This window comes from Capricornis sumatraensis, chromosome 5, assembly GCF_032405125.1.
Source record: "Capricornis sumatraensis isolate serow.1 chromosome 5, serow.2, whole genome shotgun sequence".
NCBI lineage: Eukaryota > Metazoa > Chordata > Mammalia > Artiodactyla > Bovidae > Capricornis > Capricornis sumatraensis.
In genome coordinates this window covers 61,726,833-61,751,915 of record NC_091073.1, presented here as the reverse complement: position 1 = coordinate 61,751,915, position 25,083 = coordinate 61,726,833, and the positions used below count along the sequence as shown (strand labels likewise).

Below are 25,083 nucleotides of genomic sequence, written 5' to 3'. Positions count from 1 at the left end.
CTTGTTGGCAAAATTCAATTCTGTGTATGACTGGCCTTTGACAAGAGTTCATTCTTAATTTCTAGAGGTAGTCTGTTTTCTTCTTCTCATGGTCCTTGAATCTTCAAAGCCAGCAAAAGCGCATGGAAGAGTTCCCATTCCCTGGCTCTCTCTGACTTGTTCCACTGCACTTTCCTCACTTCCGCCTCTGCCTGCTTTTAAAGACTCATGTGACTACGTTGGGCCCACCTGGATAATCTAAGCTAGTTTCTGCTCTTAAGGATTCCTGAGACAGCATTGATTGGACTCACCTGGATAACCTAAGCTAGCCTCCTCGCTTTAAGGTCAACTGAAGGTCAACCTTAATTACAACCACAAAGTCCCTTTGCCAATACAAGGTAACGTATCCATGGGCACAATATCTCAACATATTCACTGTCCTAGGAATTAGGCATGGAAACTTGAGGATCAAAATTCTGCCTACTATAGCTAGCACCTATTTTATTGATGTAACCTTAAAGAAATGTGACTTTTTTTTTAAACAGATCATATTGTTCAAACTTAACAACTCTAACAAAAATGTAAATTTTCACCCTTAATATTTATACATCCATTTCCAGGAATGACTCAGATTGGTCCTGTTTAGATGCAGTGCCCACCAGTGAACCAATCACCCATGGCCTAGATATTTCCTAACTGACCTATCACCCAGTTCATAATCCTCCCCCTAGTTGTCTCTAATTTGCACTAAACTGATCTAGCTCTTCAGTTACACTAGTTTTCGTCTCTAGAATCCCTTTCAATTCTTCTTCTACATTCTCATTCTCTAATAAACTCTATCTTTCATCAATTTTTAATATATTGATTATAATTATTTTATACATCATGTCCAATAACTCCAAAAACTAGAACACCATGAGAGTTGTTTCTACTGTTTGCTGTTTTATATTTTTTAAGCTTGGACCTGGCTTGTGATACGCATGGTAATTTTTTATAGAATGTGAGGTACTGTTGCTTCTGGCAATGACAGATAGTTAAAGTGAAGGCAGATTACCTTAAAATCAAGACTGAGTTTATCAGAGGCTGCATTGTAATTTTTGTAACTTATAGTCTATCTCTAGTTCTCCCTAATTCCTAGGACATAGCCTTTGGGGGATTTCAATTAAAAGTTGAAAACGCTTCACCAGGGTCCTGCATATCCCTGAATTCTACTTTGTGGCTTCTTAGCCCTGTGAAACTGCTAAAAATTATGCCCAGCATCTCCCATCTTAGCCTGCACTGCTTCGCTTCTCAGCCTCATGGCATGAGCTGTTTATAAAGTGACAAAAACCCAAGACGAGAAGTGGCGCTAAATACAGGGCTCACCTCAGTGTGTTGCTCTTCACTCTGGGATCTTTCCTCCTTGGTAGTACTATAATGCCTTTAGATATTCTTTTTAACAGTATTTTCTCATTTTTTCAAAATGGGCCTTAGTTTGAAATAAACTAAGAAATCAGGTACTGATTGATTTCAGTGGTCTCTGTTTATATGTGCATGCATATCTTACTGATTTTAAGATGGGTTGACATACATATGGGATAGTTAATTTTTTGTGTATTATATTTTCTGCTTGAAAGCTCAACTATTTACTTGTTAAATTTTTAAGTTATTCCTCTGTTAGAATTATTATTTAAAGCTTATCTTCAAAATGCCTCTCCTTCACAGTTCATCTGACACGTTACATATAACAAACAACAAGCATTTAGGACTGTCTTTTCTGTAAATGCTGTCCTGCACCTTTTTTTTTTTTTTTAAGTAGGGTAACAGTGTCCTCAGAGACTGGGTTTTTTTCACAATAAAAATAAAAAGTTACAAACATAAGTACCACTATTTCATGGACTGCTGCCTATATAACTTCATTCTTTGACAACTTCTAGTCATCTCTCAGAGGATATAAGATTTATGAAAAGGGGTGAGCAGAGACTATGGATAGCTCCTATAGTTGCATTACCATAAAATATCAATAATTCAAAATTGAAATTTATGATCACTGAAACATCTCTAAGCTATAATTTGTCTCTGAACTAAGAAAATGTTTTATTGCATAATTAAATGTATAAAAATTGTGAAGGCAATTTATCCTGCTCAAGAAAGGAAATTGCTTTTAAGGACCACCTTAAGGTTACCAACTTTCTATCTATATGCCTCTAAACAGTATTTATAAAATCAATTTAATGTAGATCAAATAATAGCAAACAAAACTTACACTATCTCATTTTTTAAGTATCATTTGTAAATATACTTAGTAATGAATACAAATTATTATGGGTAATTGAAAGTGCCAAAACCTAAATCTCTCATCAAAATAAATTACAGCCCAAGACTTCACTCTCTCGTATTTTGAATACCAGTTAATAAAAACAATGAACAAAAGCCTAGGCACTTCCTCCTACCTATAGAACCTTTCTCTTAAAGTCATGTTCTTTCTAGATTTGTGTTCCTGAAATGTACAATATTAACTACAAACTAAAAAAAAAAAAAAAAATCACTCTCAACCAAAAAAATTAGGAATAAGTACAATGGATAGACTAGATAAGTATTCACGATTATATCCTCCCAGCTCAACAGATTAAATGGCTTTTAATACAATTATAAGTCATTATTCAGTATTATCATTGCCCTGGGCATTTGTTACAAAACATGAATTTCCATGTTTTAGCAGACTACAGTTAATTTCCAATGGTGGGTCAAGGGACCTTTAAAGATTTACGAGCACTCAAGACACAAAGGAACTAGCACCTTTCTTTTTTTCCCCAAAGGCTCTATTCTATTTCATCTATTTTCCTGGCTCACATCTTCATAACTCTTTGCATATTTACTGCTACAGATGTAGCCATCACAGAAAATGGCAATTAGCTTAGCATATTGCAAACCAGCTGTCAAAATTGTACGCAGATTCTATGTTTATAATAAAGTATTATTGCTATTAATGAAGAGACTACATTTCAAGAACCAGTGTATCAGAAATTTCATGGGATAATCCAATTGATGTAGAGATGCAAGGGCTTGTGTGACTTCTTTGCTAAGAATGAGTAAGGATCCTCAACCAAACCATCACCACTATATACAGATGCTTTACATTTTGACAGTCAAGAACACTGGGTTTGATGGGAAGCCCTTCAAACCTTCATTCTTCCATTTACCAGTTGGCTTTATGATCTTAAACAAGTTACTTAGCCTCTTTGTACCTCAGTGTTCTCACCTATAAATGGGAATAACCACATACCTACTTTACTGGGGTTTATTTTAATGAGGATTAAATTAAAATGAATACAGAATTCAGTCTTGGGACTGGGAAATGATAAACAATCAATAAATATTAGAATTGTTGTGAAGCACATAAAAGAGATGCTCAATTATAATTATTAGTAAAATATAAATCAAACCTACAATGGGATATTACGTCACACTGATCAGAATGGCTATCAACAAAACTTCTACAAACAATAAATGCTGGGGAGGGTGTGGAGAAAAGGGAACCCTCCTATACTGTTGATGGGAATGTAAACTGATGCACCCACTATGGAAAACAATATGGAGGTTACTTAAGAAACTAAAAATAGAGCTACCATATGATACAACTAAGATCATGGCATCTGGTCCCATCACTTCATGGCAAATAGATGGCGAAACAGTGGAAACGATGGCTGACTTTATTTTTCTTGGCTCCAAAATCACTGCAGATGGTGACTGTAGCCATGAAATTAAAAGACATTTACTCCTTGGAAGGAAAGTTATGACCAAACTAGAGAGCATATTGAAAAGCAGAGACATTACTTTGCCAACAGAGGTCCATCTAGTCAAGGCTATGGTTTTTCCAGTGGTCATGTATGGATGTGAGAGTTGAACTATAAAGAAAGCTGAGTGCCGAAGAATTGATGCTTTGAACAGTGGTGTTGGAGAAGACTCTTGAGAGTCCCTTGGACTGCAAGGATATTCAACCAGTCCATCCTAAAGGAGATCAGTCCTGGGTGTTCATTGGAAGGACTGATGCTGAAGCTGAAACTCCAATACTTTGGCCACCTAATGCAAAGAGTTGACTCACTGGAAAAGACCCTGATGCTGGGAAAGATTGAGGGCAGGAAGAGAAAGGGACAACAGAGGATGAAATGGTTAGATGGTATCACCAACTCGATGGACATGGGTTTGCATAGACTCTGGGAGTTGGTGATGGACAGGGAGACCTGGCATGCTGCGGTTCATGGGGTCTCAAAGAGTTGGAGATGACTGAGCGACTGAACTGAACTGATAATACAGCAATCCCACTCCTGGACATACATCCAGAAAAGATAAAAATTCTAATTCAAAAAGATAACATGCATCCCAAAGTTCACAGCAGTACTATTTACAATAACCAAGACATGGAAGCAATCCAAATGCCCATCAAGAGATGATTGATGAGATATATATTAATATATAATGTGAGGTATGTACACACAATGGAATTTTACTTAACCATAAAAAAGCATGAAATATTGCCATTTACAGCAACATAAATGGACCTAGAAAATATCATATGAAGTGAAGTAAGTCAGAGAAAGACAAATATATGATATCACTTTCATGCGGAATCTAAAAATAATACAAATGAATCCATACACAAAACAGAAACAGACTTACAGAGACACAAAACAAACTTACGGTTACCAAAGTGGGGAAAAGAGGTAAAAAAGAATAAATTAGGAACTTAGGATCAACAGCTACAGACTGCTATATATAAAATAGATAAGCAAAAAAAAAAAATGTATTGTATAACACAAGGAACTATATTCAGTATCTTGTAATAGCCTATAGTGGAAAATAATATGAAAAAATATATATATATATGTAACTGATCATTGTGCTATACACTGGAAACTAATGTTGTAAATCACCTACACTTCAATAAATAAATACTTTTAAAAAATAAAGAGACTTCAGTCCTACAAGAAAAAAAAATAATAAACTATAGTGGGTACTTTTCTCTCTTGGTAAATTACATGTCTTTTTTCCTTTGCCTCTGAACCTGATCATTCCAACACTCACCAACACAGTGTTTACCTCTCTTTGGGAGTCTACTGTACTTCATAGAAACTACATTAGTATTTCTCCACTTCAGACTTTAGGATCTCATCTTAGTTCACCCTTAGATGAGACACCTTAGACACCCTCCAGGAAAGCAGCAGGTACAATGGAAGAAGATTTAGACAGAGCGTTTGTCCACTTAAGATGCAATGTGCGTCACACAGGTAATTTCAAATGTTTTACTAGCTACGTTAAAAAAAGGAAAAAGAAACAGGTGAAATTAATTTTAATAATACATTTTATTTGACTGAATATATAAAAAATATGTCTTTCCCATTGGTTCAGTGCTAAAGAACTCACCTGCCAATGCAGGTGATACAAGAGACTCAGGTTCAAACTCTGAGTTGGGAAGATCCCCTGGAGAAGGAAATGACAACCCATTCCAATATTCTTGCTTGGAAAATTCCATGGACAGAGGAGCCTGGTGGGCTGCAGTCCATGGGGTTGCAAAGACTTGAACATGACTAAGCACACAAGTACTTGGTATACAAAATACTATCATTTTAACAAGCAGCAGAGCCACATTACATAACAAGCACACAGTAGCAGAAGTAAAGAAGGCAGAGTGCCAAAGAACTGATGTCTTTACTGTGGTGCTGGAGAAGACTCCTGAGAGTCCCTTGGGCTGCAAGGAGATCCAACCAGTCAATCTTAAGGGAAATCAACCCTGAATATTTATTGGAAGGACTGATGGTGAAACTGAAACTCCAGTATTTTGGTCATCTAATGCTGACTCATTGGAAAAGTTCCTGATGCTGGGAAAGACTGAGGACAGAAGGAGAAGAGGGTGTCAGAGGATGAGACAGATGGCATCAGCAACGCAATAGACATGAACTTGGGTAAACTTTGGGAGATGGTGAGGGAGAGAGAGGCCTGGTGTGTCGCAGTCCATGGGGTCGCAGAGTGGGACACTCCTGGGCGACTGAATAACAACAAAAGCCACATGTAACTGCTCAACAGCCACATATGCATACTATATCAAGCAATACAGGTTTAATTGGACCTGTATTCAAATACAGGTTCAAATGGACCAGTATGCAAATTCTGGCTCTGCCATTTACTTGCTAAATCTTAGTTTTATCACTTTAACTATGTCTGCAAGATTTAGTGAATACAGAAGTAGAAATATAATGTTTGCATATGAAACATATAATGTTATAAACCAAAGTTACCTAAATAAAAAGTACATTAAAAATAAATAAATAATGTCCACTACCCACAAAAATAATAATAACTATTTCCTGTTACTGTTATGAGAAATAAAATGGCAACCCAAAGCACTTAGTGTAATGCCTGACATACAGGAGTGTTCATTAAAGGAGAATTTGCTCACCCTCGCCTTCTACTGTAGAAGTGAATGCTGTCTCAGTGTAGTGTAATCTGTCACCTAGCCTTAGTTCCTTCCCTTCTAACCCTACTACAAACTGTAGCTCTCCCCAGCTGCACAGGCCTCCTTCCTTGCTTCCTAGCATCTAAAGAATTATCTGTGTGGACTTATAGAGGCTATGGGATTTCTTAGTCAGGACACAAATATGTGGTTCCAAGAACCTGAAAAGCTCTGTGCCTGACAATTTCCATCTCCTCTGACCCTGTCTTATCCACCTTCCCAACTGTCACCACTGCTGCAGCCTCCCCAGCAACTGCCATCAACAGCACCACCTCCTCGCTGGAGACAAGACTGACCCTCAAACATTCAAAGGGATCATTCTCCAAATTATCTGGCCAGGACCCTTCAAAACTGTCAAGTTTAAAAAAGATGAAGTGTGACCAAGGATATGTCGCAGATTAGAAGAGACTAGAGAGATAAGAAAAATAAAAACAAAATATAGGATCCTGGGTAGGAGTTTGGTCTAGAAAGAGGACATTAGTGGGAACACTAGCGAAATTTAAATAAGGTCTGTAGATTAGTTAACAGTATTGTATCAGTGTCAATTTCCCAGTCTCCATAATTATGCGATGGTTGTGTATGATGTTAATATTTGGAGGGCATAAGAATAAGGTTTGAGAAGCTAATGTATAACATGGTGATGACAGTTAATAAACTGTGTTATATAACTGAAATTCACCAACAGTAGAACTTAAATGTTTTCTCACTCTCTCTCTAGCTTATGCCCAACCCCCTCCCTGCCCCCCCCCAAACACAAAATGTAAATAGGTGATGATGAGTTAATTAACTTGATGAGGGAAATTCTTTCACAATGCGTACATATATCACTTCATCCCAGTTTACACTTTAAATATCTTACAATTTTGTCAATTTTATATTAACAAAATTTTAAAAAATAAATAAGGGGATATGTGGGGACTCCCTGTACTATTTTTACAACCTTTAAGTCGATAATATCTCAAAATGAAAAGTTGAAACACTCTTAAGCATGATTATTTGAAACTTTATTATGAAGGAAACTCTGTCCCAATGGTTCTGTTAATTGATATATCATTATAAAATAGTGCTACTTATGTTAAGTCTATGGCAGTAAGGCCATCACACAAGTTAATGAAAAGTCAATTCCAAGGTATAGAAAATCCACCTTAATCACCACTATTAGTCTGCAAATCCACCAAGAGAGTATGATGTCTCCTGTATACACTCAGTAACACTGAGGACTCAATGACAGCAAATAATGTTTTGTGTGATGTTATTAAACAAAGACACCTTTCGATTTAACATTACTGAATAACGTGCTTAAACAGTTGCTGCACTGCTACAGTCTTTTACGGAAAGAAAGTGACAGGAAAAGAGAAGGAAGAGATGCAAAGAAGCATATTCCAATATGTACCCTTCCCCGACCCAGACCTTCCTTGCATTAGGGAATAGAGTTGGTCAATAAACTGAATGAAATAGATGGGACAGTCTGCTCTGCTACATACTGTCTTACTGTAACATGAATTAGTTCATAGGCAGCTGGTGAGAAAGAATGGAGAAAGAAGTCAGTATAAAGCAGAAGCTTCACTGGTCCACATCTGATTTTCTCCCAAAATCATCAATGTCTCATTAATATCAGTTGAAGGCTGAATACACTAAAGGCAGCAAGCTAAGAAGGAATCAGTATTATACATTCAACTTTTTTCCTAGAAAGCTTACTGCAAGTTTAACCCAGATCTTAAAAAAAAAAAAAACTTACAACAAATAAAACAACACAAAACAATGAGCAGAACATCCATCTCTGGGATCAGTACATTTTGTACATAGCTTGCAATCTTTCTCTCTTGCAAATTCTGGTAATAATAACCCTGGCCCTTGAAAACATAGATAGCCTCAAACCTTCCTTATATCTTCTTCCATCAAGCTATCGTCACCTTTATTGTTTCAAGTAAATCCAACATTTACTGCAGTGTTTATTTATTAGAAACTTCAGACGTCTTTTAAATAATGCTATTGGAATTATTGTGATTTTCATTGGTGTTCTGGTTATGAAGATGCATAAACCCTAGTAATTTAAGAATGAATTTGCCAACCACAGAGTTTTCCAGAAAGGCATATATAATATTGTAGTAGAAATGCTGCATTTCCACATATTCTGAATACATAAAATGCTGTCCAGGAATGATTTAAAATATAAGCTGTCACACTACTTTGTTACCAAAGATTACTTATGTATCAATAAAATGCATAATTAACATCAATTTATCTTTGTATTTTATATTTAGCCATAAATTCAAATTTTAGTCATGTGTTTCTATATTAGTCACACATTTCTTATATTGACAGGATATTCTAATGTACGAACATGTGTCCAGAAAGCATTTTTGCTCATGAAACTAAAAAGATACTTTAAACAGTGTCTTTTATTAGTATTGCATCATACTAAACAAATATAAGCCTGGTTGTTCACCAAAAGAAAGCAACAGTTACTGCTTGATGATTATTTGTTGTTAAATAATATGATACCAATCACTAAGCATTTTTACATGTAAATAGCTCCTACTAACAACAAGCACTATGAAAGAAAATTTGTGTTATTTGTACCTAACAGAGATCACATAGTTAGTTAACTCATTTAAAATACAGTTCAATTGAGGTAGCTATCATTTAGTATATCAACCTCAATTTGAATATACTGTTTTTGAAGTTAATTTATATAATAAGTATCAATCACTTTAATATTTACATAAAAGGATAACATTTTCTTTTTTTTATATATAGTCTAGGATATGCTAGAGTACCGTTTTGGATCCATGCAGACTTGGATTTTAAGGAGCCTTTTTTTCTCCCCAATTACCTATCCAAATTCATTTGGTTAAAGACAGTCAGCATGTTTCTCACAGAGAAAATACACCACACAATAGTCTGCTTATAAGGTGACCTCTTTCACTTGGGTGGGTATCCTCTCCATCACGGACTAAGTGAGGATGTAACCTTGTCAAACCAAAAGCGAAAGAATAATGAGCACACGACAGGCTAACCCAGCATGGGAAGGTTGTTAAGGAGGTTGCAGAAACAGTTCCCTGAATGACAAAGTAAAAGGATACTCTGAAGAGTAAGTTAATATTAAAGAAAGCACTCAAGAATATGAGAAGCATTAATCCCCATCCTTGGATGTCTGCCATACAAAACTCCACTCAAATTTATTTCATTAGTTACTGACCAGTTTTAGTTAATATGTTTTCAAATAAATCTTAGTAGAACAGGCTTGACTGAGACACATTTAGAAAATATCTGTTTCCACAAAGCAGTAACCAAAGATAAGTAAAACCAAGTAGATAATGTTTTACTTTTACCAATTATAAATTATCACCCAACAATAAAAAATTATTCTAATTCAAGAATCATACTTATAAGTTCGAAGTCTTCACCAAACAGTAGGATTTTACTATCATTAAAACAAATAACAGTAACTACTACATTAATTGCTTCCCCAATGCACTAACTGACATAACAGGGAATCATGTTAAAACACAAGTAGCTGAAAAGAGTAGAAATTAGGCAAGTTCTGTTGCAGTCTTCTCAGTGTAAATTTACTTTTAAAATAAACAAATCTCAAGTCTTAATCATTCAAACATAGGAATATCATTGTGTCGGTCATGTACGTTTTGACATTCCTTCTCTACACTAAGATTAGAATGAAATTCTTGTTCCTGACCAGTCGTAATACTTTAACAGAGAAACAGTGCCACCTTTTGGTCCCAAACAAAAGCCTCCAGTCTACCATCTTCCAAACTTCTTTTTTCAGTTAAATCACTGATACATACATATAAATGCCACTGAATTTCAAGTCACACTTACAATGGTCTAGAAATATTTTGTAGCTACGCAGCTAATAAAGTATGAGAGTAACCTACAAGTTGCTTCCAAAATACAATATTTCAAAACAACTCAAATACCAGATACACGTACTCTAGATCATCAATATAATAATTTCTAATCAATATTTCATCAAACACGTTTGGCCAAACCAAGTATGTCAATAAAGTGATAAATTTTAAGTATCATAGAAAAAAATATTCTTTCATAGTCTTGTTACATTTCAAAATAGATTTTCAAAAATGTATTACATTTTAAATGACCTATTAATTTAGTAATTGACAATATGGTATAAACAGGGAATTACTAGCTAAATCAGATAATTATAAATCATCTTATATAGGAATATAGTATGTTTCTGATTTACTTACACTAACGACACAATGTCACCACGTTGTACTTCAAAATTCCTCACTTTCCAATGGTTCAAAAGCACCACATCAGATGACTGGCTCCCCCCAGGATTCAAAGAAGGCTAAAAAATAAGAAGAAAGAGACACATCTGTCATTTGTAATTTTCAATCTTCATGGTTCCTTGCACTTCATAGCTGTAGTGCAGTGCAATAAAACATTTCTAATATAGTAGCTTTCAATAAATTGCTGTTCTAAAATAACTGCAAATAATGAGTTTTCAAAAAGGCTCATCGGGATTCTTCACAGGTAACCAGAAAAAAAAAAAATTACCAATACTCATTTCAAAGGAAAATGTGCTAGATAGTCAACTCTTTACTGAACTCCCTTAAAGAGGCATGGAAAATTTTAAGGAGAAATAAAAGAAAAAAGTGAATCAAGCCTCCGCATAGAATATTCAGATAGGACCTAATTCCATAGTAGGTACATCTGATTGCTCCATTTGGAGAGAAGAAGAAATAATCTCAAATCAGCCAGGAAAATACCACAGAAAACAGTAAAGAGACCGGAAGTAGCAAGTGATGAAATAATCTTGGAAAATATGGGAATTTCCCACTTTGATCTCTTTTTTCTACAGAGAACTTGCAGGAAGGGTCCTGGCTTCAGTCTAAGCCTAGTAAGCAGCCTTTACCCTAGGATTTAGATAAGTCTAGATATGCCTAAGGACCAATGGGGCAGACACGGAGAAAGATTTTCTGTAAGAGTTCATCTGATGGTCAGGAATCATCTAGGCATAAGAAACTGATTAAGGAACCATAAAGCCAACACATCTATCACCTGGACAGGACTGCTGAAAAAGTCAGTGGATATCAAGTCTGAAACTTGATGGTAGAATAAGAAAAAGGAGGAGAGCTTTTTCACCACTGACTCTCCAGGGTCTCTGGGAACGTCATTGGTCTAAAAGAGCAATTGCTGTGGTGGTGGGGAAGGTACTAGACCACAACGGAGGCTCCCCCCACTCCCAGATGGTGGGCTGGCAGCAAGAACAGACAGAGCCACAGAAGCCAGGGCAGCAGCGAGGAAAACAGTACATGTCCAGCAACAGGCTGTCCCTGGAGCAGTAGTGCCACGGTGATGTTTCAATCACTCAGCCGTGTCTGACTCTTGGGACCCACGGACTGTAACCTGCCAGTCTCTGTCTACGGGATTTCCCAGGCAAGAACATTGGAATGGGTTGCCATTTCCTTCTCCAGGGGATCTTCTCGACACAGGCATCAAACTCTTGCATTGCAGGAGGATTCTTTGCAGACTGACCCACCAGACAAGCCCTAGCAGTGACATACTCTTTTTAAAGATTCCTGGAACCTCTTGTAGGTTTTCTAAAAAGCAGGTGTGAACAAAGGCGTAGAAATGTGTGGGGGCTATTATTACTACTTTATTTTTGACTCCCCAGATTTTTTGTGACCAAAAACTTATTGGTTATCCTTGGGGATCTCAAACACTCTTATAGCTTCTGCAACTCCTTTATGTGATAATGCCTAAACATCTCTAACTTTAGTTTTGAATTCCCTGCTAATCCTCACTTGACTATCTGACATAAAATTCAATACTATTAAATGGAATTGTCATCATTCCCTAGCATAAAAGTTCTCTCCCTTTCTTACATCCTACTCACTATTTCTCCAGACAACCAACTTTAAATCTGACTTACCTTTTTTCTTCATGTCCAACCAGTCACCAAGCCAAAGGGATTTTTTTTTCATAATGTCTTTCACTTAAGACCCATTTTGTCTATTCTCTCTTCTGTCATCACCTTTCAAGCACCAATCAACATATAACCCTTCACTGTTGTTTAGTCACCAAGTCATGTCCAACTCTTTTGTAACCCCATGGACTGTAGTCCACCAGACTCCTCTGTCCGTGGGATTTTCCAGGCAAGAATACTGGAGTGGGTAGCTATGCACCTACACTAATCAGTTGCTCACCTCCAACTCAAAAGTGAATGATTCTATTTCTTTCCAGTTATAAGACTTTGAGAAAGTTACTTAACTTTGTTATACTTCAATTTCCTTACTAGTAAAATGGCGATATTTAGTAACTTTTCTACAATTAGTAATTAAATAATAATAATATCCAATACTCACCAAGTGCTTACCATGTGCCAGACGTTGTTCTAAGGGCTTAACAAATATTTACTTACTTGGTGAGATCATGCATTTAAAGTGCTTAGAATGGCTCTTGACCCCTAGTTAAGCCCTCAATAACTTTTATTAGTGATGTAACTAAATCACAATTTTAACTAGAGGTAGTTTTGTACCCTTACCCCAGGTTCTTCATCCAGCTTTATCCCTAATAAGAAACAGAGCTGCAGTGGCAGGACAAATCCAAGGGGCATTGTTGGGCCATGGTGCTAGGGAATGGAGCTTCTGGAGTCACTCAGTCAGGTTAGGCTAAAAGCCAGGCGTCCATATGTGGTTTATTCTCTCTCATCCATATTTCTCATTCATATTTTCTCTTTCCTCCTCTCCTTCTCTATCCTCCAGTTCATTATCTTGCAAGCCCTTTCCCCTTATTTCTTTGCATTTTTCCTCCTTACATAACTGATGTGGTAAAGGTGGCCTAGGGGGAAAGAAACTACAATGAAAAGAAAAATCTACTTCCCACTGCACTTTCACTGGGTCCATTTCTTTTCCTTGCCATCAGAGAAGTGAAGAACAAAAGTGATTTAATTATTTCCAACTGTTCTTCCTTAGTCTCTTTTGTTGTTTTTCAAAACTTTGTGATTACAACTCATAATAAAGACATTTTATACTGTACCCAAAGTACAAATGCACATATCTGAACAAAACATCACAAAAGAATAATCACCTTTACCACACATACCCTGATATCATAATTTCTATTCTCTCCTAATCCATGTTTTTAAAATCCTGTCTATAATCAATCATATTAATTTCCCATTCACTATTATTGATTTTGGTGGTGGTGGTTTAGTCGCTAAGTCATTATTGATTTTGCAACCTAATAATCAATTATAACCCACAGTGCTAACATCATAGATTTAGATGATTCTTCTTTTACCATTATCTTATGAAGGTTGCTTCTGTCTAGAAGCTTACCTTCAGGTCTTTCATCTCTGTTTTATTTTCTTAGAAAATCACATGAATATTCTAGGTGCAAATACCACCCATAGACCTATGACTCTTAAATGTGCAATCCCAAACGACTTGCTCCTCTTCTATATACAATCCATACCACTTCATACTACAACACTCAGAATGCAGTAATGCCATATTTATTTACCTGCCTCACAACCAAGCAAGATGTACTTTTTACTCATTATTATGTCCCTTAGTTAAATTTATACTCTACCCTCAACTGCATTTCTGAGATTCTAGAACATGATTCTAACTGGTTGTTCAGCATCAAATCTCATCAAGCCATTCCCTTACCTAAAATCCTTTATAATAAGCTTCCCTGACTACCAGCAAGACTGTCTCCAACATAAAAATCAACACACACATGACATATAGGACCCTACCAATCCCTACTTATATTGTTCCTATAAGTGACACTCAATCACAAACAGTACACCATGCACAAGTTACTTCCTCACACACCAAGACATCATATTGTTCTTGTTCAGTTGTTAAGTCACATCCAACTCTTTGCAACCCCATGGACTGCAGCACACCAGGCTTTCCTGTCCTTCACTATCTCCCAGAGTTTGCTCAAACTCATGTTCATAGAGTCAGTGATGCCATCCAACCATCTTATCCTCTGTCATCACCTTCTCTTCCTGTCTTCAATCTTTCCCAGATCAAGGTCTTCTACAGTGAGCATCAAGTGGCCTAAGTATTGAAGCTTCAGCTTCAGCATGAGTCCTTTCAATGAACATTCAGGATTGATTTTCCTTCAGATTGACTGGTTTGATCTCCTTGCTGCCCAAGGGACTCTCAAGAGTCTTCTCTAGCACACTTCAGTTCAGTCGCTCAGTTGTGTCCGACTCTTTTCGACCCCATGAATCACAGCATGCCAGGCCTCCATGTCCATCACCAACTCCCAGAGTTTACTCAAACTCAGGTCCATCGAGTCAGTGATACCATCCAGCCATCTCATTCTCTGTCGTTCCCTTCTCCTCCTGCCCCCAATCCCTCCCAGCATCAGAGTCTTTCCCAATGAGTCATCTCTTCGAATGAGGTGGCCAAACTATTGGAGTTTCGCTTCAGCATCAGTCCTTCCAATGAATACCAAGGACTAATCTCCTTTAGAATGGACTGGTTGGATCTCCTTGCAGTCCAAGGGACTCTCAAGAGTCTTCTCCAACACCACGGTTCAAAAGTACCAATTCTTAAGTGCTCAGCTTTCCCTACAGTCCAACTCTCACATCCATACATGACCACAGGAAAAACCATAGCCTTGACTAGATATACCTTTGCTGGCAAAGTAATATCTCTGCCTTTCAATATGCTATCTAGGTTGGTCATAACTTTCCTTCCAAGGAGTATGCGTCTTTTAATTTCATGGCTGCAATCACCATCTGCAGTGATTTGGCAAGCATCAAATCTTCAATGCTCAACCTTCTTTGTGGTCCAACTCTCACATCCATACTTGACTCATGGAAAAACCACAGCTTTGACTATATGGACCTTCGTCGGCAAAGTGATGTCACTACTTTTTAATATGCTGTCTAGGTTTGTCATAGCTTTCCTTTCAAGGAGCAAGTGTCTTAATTTCATGGCTGCAGTCAGCATCTGCAATGATTTTGGAGCCCAAGAAAATAAAATTCACCACTGTTTCTACTTTCTCCCCATCTATTTGCCATGAAATGATGGGAGCAGATGCCATGATCTTAGTTTTTTGAATGTTGCATTGTAGACCAGCTTTTTTTCTCTCCTCTTTCACCTTCATCAAGAGGTTCTTTAGTTCCTCTTCACTTTCTACCATTAGAGTGGTATCATCTGCATATCTCAGGCTGTTGATATTTCTCCTGACAATCTTGATTCCAGCTTGTGATTCACCCAGGCTGGCATTTCGCATCATGTACTCTGAATATAAGTTAAATAAGCAGGGTGACAATATACAGCCCTGATGTACTACTTCTTTCTTAATTTTGAACCAGTCCCCTGTTCCATGTAAGGTTCTAACTGTTGCCTCTTGACCTGCATACAGGTTTCTCAGGAGACAGGTAAGGTGGTCTGGTATTTCCATCTTTTTATGAATTTCCCAGTCTGTTGTGATCCACACAGTCAAAGGCTTTCAATGAAGCAATGAAGCAGAAGTAGATTTTTTTTTTTTAATTCCTTTCCTTTTTCTATGATCCAATGATGTTGGCAATTTGGTCTCTGGTTTCTCTGCTATTTCTAAATCCAGTTTGTACATCTGGAAGTTCTTGGTCCATGTACTGTTGAAGCCTAGCTTGAAGGATTTTGAGCATTACCTTGATAGCATGTAAATGAGTACAATTGTATGGTAGTTTGAATGTTCTTTGGCATTGTCTTTCTTTGGAATTGGAATGAAAACTGAGTTTTTCCAGTCCCGTGGCCACTGCTGAGTTTTCCAAATTTGCTGACATACTGAGTGCAGTGCTTTAATAGTATCATCTTTTAGGATTTGAAATAATTCACTGGAATTCCATCACCTCCACTAGCTTTGTTCATAGTAATGCTTTGACTTTGTATTCTGGCTCTGGTTGAGTGTTACAGTGACTACACCATCATGGTTATCCAGGTCTTTAAGACCTTTTTCATATACTTCTGTGTATTCTTGCTACCTCTTCTTAGTATCTTCTGCTTGTTAGATTTCTTGCAATTTCTGTCCTTTATTGTGCCCATCTTTGTTCCCTTGGTATCTCCAATTTTCTTGAAGAGATCTCCAGTCTTTCTCATTCTATTGTTTTCCTCAATTTCTCTGCACTGTTCACTTAAGGTTTTCTTAGATCTCCTTGCTATTCTCTGGAACTCTGCATTCAGTTGAGTGTATCTTTGTCTCCTTTGTCTTCAGCTTCTCTTCTTTTCTCAGCTATTTTTAAGGCCTCCTCAGACAACCACTTTGCCTTCTTGCATTTCTTTTTCTTTGGGGTGGTTTTGGTCACTGCCTCCTTTACAGTGTTATGAACCTCCATCCATAGTTCTCCGTCCATAGTTCCCAAGACATAATATAAGCAAAATTTTTGGCTGAAATGTTTCCCTCTTTCCCCTTCCCACCATTTAACTCACACTTCAAAAAAAAACACTTGAATTCCATGAGGCAATCTCCCAGGAATTCTTTCACATCACTCCTCACCTCTCCTCCTCATTCCCATCTTCAGTCTCCATTAGATAAACAAATGTCCCCAAGTTCCTCATCAAAACCTGTGACTGTTACTATCATAGAGGTTTTTTAAACATTAATTTATTTAGCTGCATCAGGTCTCATTTATGGCATGTGGGATCCTTTTAGTTGAAGCATGCCAGATATTTAGCTGTGGCTTGGGAACTCTTGGTTCCCAAGAGTTATATGGATCTAGTTCCCCCAGTAGATGGGATCTAGCTCCCCAGCCAGGGATCAAACCTGAGACCCTACATTGGGAGCTCAGAGTCTTCGCCACTGGACCACTAAAGATGCCCAATTATAGCACTTTTAAGCATTTTTATAATTATCTGATTGTCTCTCTTTCCAAGAGTATAAAAGCATTTTAAGAAGAGCTACTTCTCAAGTCTGGGTTTTTGACACCTAGGCAAGTAAGGATATTAATACATTTAATGGAAAGAATTTTTTTTAAATAAACTAATGAAATTTCCAAAGACTTCCAAATTAATATACCCAATAAAGAGCCCTTTTTCCATCTTAGACCCAGAAGCTGAAGTTTCCTTGAGGAAATTAGCAAATTACATGCTGGTGCTCCACGGTTAGGGACAGAATAATCTCTAGAGACTCAAATTTTGACACCTCCATTCATCTTTCCCCTACAGAATCAATCATCCACCAACTTTTCTAATGTTAATTGTTAGAACCTAAAGGTAATGCCTTGTAAACTACAGATTCATGCAGAGGAAAGGAAAATCCCCAAAGCAAGCATGTCAAATTCCAAGCAGTAAAATATTAGAATCATCAGTCAACACCTGGAAGACCTTGTTTGATTTTATAAAAAAAACAACAGTTTCTTTTATTTTTGCTCTTCTGCACAAGGCTAAATTAATCATCTCCCAATCTGTGCTCCCTTAACAATTCAGGTAAACTTCAGGGATAGCCCTTAAAATATTATAGGTATCTGCCTATACAGATGAATCTTTCATTCACTTAACTGTAAGTTTCTCAATTACAGGAACCATATTTCATTCATTTTTGTACATGCCCAACCCCAGAACAGTGGCTGGAAAATAGTAAGTCTATACTTTTAAGTTTAAAAGATTAAAATAATTTGAAATCATATTTAACTAAGATGTTTCCTACCGAATGTACATTATGTTAACAGTGTATACATCTCTTTCAAAGAAAACACACTCTGGATGAGTAAGCATACTAAGAAACCTTTTGTGTTGGGCCAAGTAGGTAATTTAAGCCTCAGGAATAAAATTGGACAGTATCTATAATGAAATAAAGCTAATCAAAGCATCACAAATTTTTTTCTTTACAGTTCATTTATAAATATAAACAATACTTATGAATATAAATAACATTATTCATAAAGAAAAACTTTCTTTAATCGGGAAACTGTTCCTACATCACTATAAAAACCCACAGTTGTTTGTACTTCAATTAAATTTCTTTATAAAAAGAAAAAAATTTTACTTCTTGAGTTTTCTAAAAAACTTTTCAGAAGAAAAATAATGCTCTAACTTCAAAATGAAAATATTATATAAGAAATGAAAGAAACTTCATTTGGATGCTGCAATTTTAGAAAAATTAGTAAAACCATGTTATTTCTTAGAAATTTTACATCTTGTTTTTACCCACTGTGGGAATGGCAGTTTGCTTCAGACAGAACAAGCAGTCCTTTCAAACCAAAGAAGTTATATGTATGAAATCTAAATTAAAAGTCATAAACTTTGGGAACTTGATGTAACCAGAAAGTCTATATTTTCTTGTCATGTTTTTAATACTTTAAATCCTAGATTCCCAGAGACTACATCAAAATTACAACCAACAGAAAATAACAAAGTTTTCTGAAGTAAGAAATAGCAGAGAATATTTAATTTAGGAGGTTTTTTAATTTATTTATAGTTGATTTACAATGTTGTGTTAGTTTCTAGTATACAACAAAATGATCCAGTTGTATATTTTTTAAATATTATTTTCCATATATATATAACAGAATATATTCATTCTGGTTTTTTATATTAATAGAATACTGTGCTATATAATAGGACCTTGTTATTTATCTATTTTATATATAGTAGTGTATATCTGCTAATTCCAAACTCCTAATTTATCCCTTCCTGCGCTCCTCTTTGGTAATCATAAGTTTGTTTTCTACATCTGTGGACCTCTTTCTGTTTTGTACATAAGTTCATTTGTATCATATTTTAGAGTCCACATATAAGTGACATCATATTCTCCTTCTGACTTACTTCATTTAATATGATTATCTCTAGGTCCATCCATGTTGCTCTAAATGTTATTATTTCATTCTTTTTCCATTCATCTTTTGATGGGCACTTAAGTTACTTCCATGTCTTGGCTATTGTAAATAGTGCTACTGTAAACACTGGGGTGCATGTATCTTTTCAAATTAGAGTTTTCTCCAAAGAGCTTCCCAGGAGTGGGGGTGCTAGATCATATAGTAACTGTATTTTTCATTTTTTAAGGAACCTCCATAATTGTTTCCATAGGGCCAGCACCCACTTATATTCCTACCAACAATGCAGGACCACTACATTTCGCCATACCCTTTCCTATGCAGGAGTTTCTACCTGTATCTCAAAATGTGTGATCGTATCAGATCTTCCTACCAGCAGTGGAGATTTCCAGTAGTAAGAGGGAAAACATCACTAGTCATTGGGATTCCTGACAAAAAAAAAAAACCCAAAAGCAGCTGTGCCTTTCTTTTCTTAAATGAAGAAGAGAATTTTCTTTTCTTGCATTCTCACACAATCAATTCTTAAGCTTTTGTTGTGGAGCACTAGGATTAAAAAACAAAAAACTTAGATAAGTCTTTTGGAGATGTACGCACTGCTATATTTAAAACAACTTAGATCAGTCTTTTGGACACGCAGACACTGCTATATTTAAAACAGATAAGCAACGAGGACCTAGTATACAGCACAGGGAATGCTGATCCATATTCTGTAATAATCTAAATGGGAAAAGAATTTGAAAAAGAATAGATACATGTATATCTATAATTGGAAAAAAAAAGAAAAAAAGCAAACAACTTAGACAAATCTTGTGGATAGCCCTTCCTCTAAAGAGAGAAAACTATGTTCAAATCTGGTCTCCACTTCCTTACTAGCCAGACTCTGTGTGTGTGTGTGTGTGTGTGTGTGTGTGCGTGCGTGCGTGTGCGCGTGCATGTGTGTGTGTGCGCACACGCACATGTGCATGCTCAGTCACTTGGTCATGTTCAGCTCTTTGGACGGTAGCTCACCAAGCTCCTCTGTCCATGGAATTTTCCAGGCTAGAATACTGGAGTGTGATGCCATTTCCTCCTCCAGGGGATCTTCCCAACCCAGGGATCAAATCCACATCTCCTTCATCCCTTGCACTGGCAGGTGGATTCTTTACCCACCTGAGAAACCCACTAGCCAGATTATCTGACACAGATTACTTAACCTTTTTCAAACCTCATTTCCACATCAATGGTTGCAGTGCCACCCAGCTCATAGGGTTGTTATGAGAGTTAAAAGAGAGATATAGGAAATTTCTTAACAGTTCATTTCTTACCAGTAAACAAGTACGATGATAATGATACCTATAGCAACAATAGGACAAAGGGAAACAAAATCAAGTACAATATCCTTTCCATAAGATTCAAGACAAGATCAAGCCTTTGCTTATTGCCTAGAACGTTTTTCCTTTTAAATACTGGCATATCTCTTCTTATTGCTCTTCACTTTATTATGCTTCACAGATACTGTGCTTTCACAAATTGAAGGTTTGTGTCAGTCCTGGATCAAGAATCTATCAGTGCTATTTTTCCAACAATATATGCTCACTTCATGTCTCTGTGTCACATTTTGGTAATCCTGGCAACATTTCGAACTTTTTCATTTTTATGATACTTACTATGGTGATATGTGATAAGTAATCTTTCATGTTATTATAGTTGTTTGGAGGCACCACAAACTGCACCCATGTAAGACAGCAAATTTAATTGATAAATGTCGTTTGTGATTTGACGGCTCTACCAACTAGCCACTGCCCTGTTCTGGCCTCCCTATTCCCTGAGACACAACAATATTGAAATCAGGCCCATGAATAACCTTACAATCACTTCTGTGTCCAAGTGAAAGAAAGAATTGCATACAAAAGCTAGAAATGATTAAGCTTCATGAGAAAAGCATGTGGAAAGCCAAGAAAAACTGAAAGCTAGGCCTCTTAAGCCAGTTACCCTAAGTCAGCCAATTGTGAATGCAAAGGAAATGTTATTGGCAGAAATTAAAGGTGCTACACTGGTGAACACACAAATATTAAGAAAGTGAAATATCCTTATTGCTGATATCGAGAAAGTTTTAAGTCTAGAAGATCAAACTAGTCATGGCATTCCCTTTAGCCAAAGCCTAATTTCTTCAGTTTTATGAAGACTGAGAGAGGTGAAGAAACTGCAGAAGGGAAGTTTGAAGCTGGCAGAGTTGTTTCATGAGGTTAAAGGAAAGAAGCCGTCTCCCTAACATCAGAGTACAAGGGGATGTATCAAGTGCTGATGTAGATGCTGCAGCAATTTATCTAGATGATCTAGCTAAGATAATTCATGACGGTGGCTACGCTGAACAACATATTTTCAATGTAGATGAAATAGCCTTATACTATAAGATGATGCCATCCAGACCTCTCATAGCTAGAGAGAAGTCAATGTCTGGCTTCAAAACTTTTAAAGGACAGGCTGATCAGGGGCTAATGCAGCTGGAGACTAAGTTGAAGCAGTGCTCACTTACCATTCTGAAAATCACAGGGCCTTTAAGAATTATGCTAAACCTACTCTGCCTGTGCTCTGTAAATGGATCAAAAAGGTCTGAATTACAGCACATCTGTTTACAACATGGTTTCCTGAATATTTTAAGGTCTGTGGAAACATATTACTCAGGAAAAAAATAAATAATTCCTTTCAAAACAGTACTGCTCATTGACAATGCACCTGGTTCTCAAAAAGCTCTGATTGCTATGTTGTTGTTTAGTCACTCAGTCGTGTCTAACTCTTTTGCAACCCCATTGACTGTAGCCCTCCAGGCTCCTCTGTCCATGGAATTTTCCAGGCAAGAATACTGGAATGGGTTACCATATCCTTCCCAAAGGGATCTTCTGTAGCCCAGAGATCAAACCCGAGTCCCATGCATTGGCAGGCATATTCTTTACTACTGAGCCACCAAGGAAGCCCTCTGATGGATGTATTATACAATAAGACGAATGTTTTCATGCCTGTTAACACAACATCCATTCTGCAGTCCATAGATCAAAGAGTAAATTCAACTTTCAAGTCTCATTATTCAAGAAATACATTTTTAGACCTAAGAATAAAGATCCTTGGTACTTTAAAAACACACACACACACACATTTTGTAACTCTATAGCCTTAGCTTTCAGCCTTAGCCACCACAGTCAGTGATTTCTTGGATGGATCAGGGCAAAGTCAATTGAAAACCTACTCTATAGGGTGCACCATTCTAGATGCCATTAAAAAACATTTGTAATTCATGGGAAGAGGTCAAAATACCAACACTAACAGAAGTTTGGGAGAAGGTGATTCCAGCCCTCCTGGATGACTTTGAAGCATTTAAGACTTCAGGGGAATAAGTCATTACAGACGTGGTAGGAAAAGCAAAGGAACTAGAATTAGAAGTAGAGTCTAAAGATGTGACTGAATTGCTACAATCTCATGAAACACTAAAGGATGAGCAGTTTCTCCTTACTGAGCAAAGAAAGTGGTTCCTTGAGATGGAATCTACTTCTGGTGAAGATGATGAGAAGACTGCTGAAATGACAACAAGGACTCAGAATATTATACAACCTCTGTTAATAAAGCTTTGGCAGGTTTGAGAGGACTGACTCCAATTCTGCAGAAGTTCTACTGCTATCTAATAACAGCACAAGCTACAGAGATACTCTTCATGAAAGGAAGAGTCAACCGATGCAGCAAACTTCATTTTTGTCTCATTTTAAGAAATTTCTACAGCCATCCCAGCTTACAGCAACCACCACCCTGATAAGTCAGCAGTCAGCAACGAGACACAACCTGACACCAGCAGAAAGATTATGAATAGCTAAAGGCTTCCCTGGTGGCTCAGAGGTTAAAGCATCTGCCTGCAATGCGGGAGACCTGGGTTCGATCCCTGGGTCGGGAAGATCCCCTGGAGAAGGAAATGGCAACCTACTCCAGGATTCTTGCCTGGAGAATCCCATGGACAGAGGAGCCTGGTAGGCTACAGTCCACGGGGTCGCAAAGAGTAGGACACAACTGAGCGACTTCACTTTCACTTTCAAAGGCTTAGAAGCTAAGTAATGAAGTATTTTTTAATTAAGTAATGCTCCAGTGATAAAGAATCTGCTTGCCAGTGAAAGGGACATGGGTTTGATCCTTCAGTTGAGAAGATGCTCTGGAGATGAAAATGGCAACCCACTCCAGTATTCCTGTCTAGGAAATCCCACAGACAGAGGAGTCTAGCAGGCTATAGTCCATGGGGTCGCAAAGAGTCAGACACTTAGCAACTGAACAACAACAACAAATACTTTATTTTTAGATATAATGCTATTGCACTTAATAGACTACAATACAATGTAAATGTAACTGTTATACACAACAGGAAACAAACAAAAAACATCATGTGAGTTGCTTTACACTATTCACTTCATTGAGGTGGTCTGAAACCAAACTTTCAATATCTCTGAGGTATGCCTGAACTAACCTGGAAGTCTTCAGGCTGAAATTTTTACTACCACTGCACCCCCCCCCAGGCTTCCCTTGTGGCTCAGCTGGCAAAGAATCCGCCTGCAATGCGGGAGACCTGAGTTTGATCCCTGAGTTGGGAAGATCCCCTGGAGAAGGAAATGGCAACCCACTCCAGTACTCTTGCCTGGAGAATTCTATGGACAGAGGAGCGGGACAGGCTGCAGTCCAAGAATCGCAGAGTCGGACATGTGCGACTTTCTTTCACACACCCCCACTACTAAATTCTTTGTGCAGTGTTTCATTTCATCTAAGCAAATAAAGTAAGCCTACTTTTTTAGATTTCAATTGTTCTGCCTCAGGAATTAACCCAGAAAAAACGTCAATGTGCATAACTACTGAAGAAGAAAAATATCTTCTTCAGACACATTATGCTCATTGTTTTCAAGTTTCATTTTTAAAACATATATACATATATAAATAAAGGTGCACATTAAAAAATCTAAGTTCTTAGCTCTGGTTGATGAAATATAATTTTCTTTTCCTTTTGGAAAAATTTTAAGTTACATGAAAAAAAGGTTACATGCTTTGCTCTGACCTAAGTACTACATCATTTACTCTAAGAAAGACCATATAAGTCAGCAGATTTCAACAGATGTTAGTAAATTATGCTAAAGCTTGAAACAGCAGGTATCAAACCTGCTTTAGAAACAAATATAACACAGAAGTTGAGCTTTAATGTTCTCTCTGATCAAAGACGATGTGGAAGGATTTTTATTCCTCCTACAAACAAATATTATTGTCAAGGTATCCTAAATTCTCAGCTTGTGCCTAAGTTCAAATCATATGACAGTTGGGGGAAAATTTATGTCTTGATTTAGGAAAATAAAACTCCCCTAGAGAATTAAACAGAGACATGATAGATTTCTTACCTTGTAAGATTTAGCCACAGCCATCCATCAGTACATGATATTATTACAGTTTCAATTTTTTTCTATAAATTTCTTATTCATTTTCTCTTTCACTTTTTAATTTTTTTAAAAAAAGTCCACAGCCACAATTCATTAACGATAATCTACCAACAAAGCCCAGTTTTAACCTCACTTCTTTGGGAGCCATACTGTTAACCTTTTCAGACCTCTATAAAGAGCACCACCCACTCTGCTTATACATACAATCTAAATGTTTAAATAAAATTTTGTGCTTTTCTGACTTCCCTGATAGTTCAGTTGGTAAAAAAAATCTGCCTGCAATTCAAGAGATCCCAGTTCAGGGTTGGGAGATTTCCCTGGAGAAGGGAATGGCTACCCACTCCAGTATTCTGGCCTGAAGAATTCCATGGACTGTATAGTGATGGGGTTGCAAAGAATCGGACATGACTGAG

General features: G+C 37.0%; 1 protein-coding gene across 1 annotated transcript in view; it reads right to left on the bottom strand.

The window, feature by feature from the left end:
* The window catches only part of IMMP2L (inner mitochondrial membrane peptidase subunit 2), a 950,351-nt gene that overhangs the window by 857,456 nt on the left and 67,812 nt on the right, over positions 1-25,083 (bottom strand). Inside the window, exon 3 of the mRNA XM_068973196.1 lies at positions 10,699-10,802. Within this exon, the coding sequence (XP_068829297.1) occupies positions 10,699-10,802 (104 nt within the window). The remainder of the gene's footprint in view (positions 1-10,698; positions 10,803-25,083) is intronic.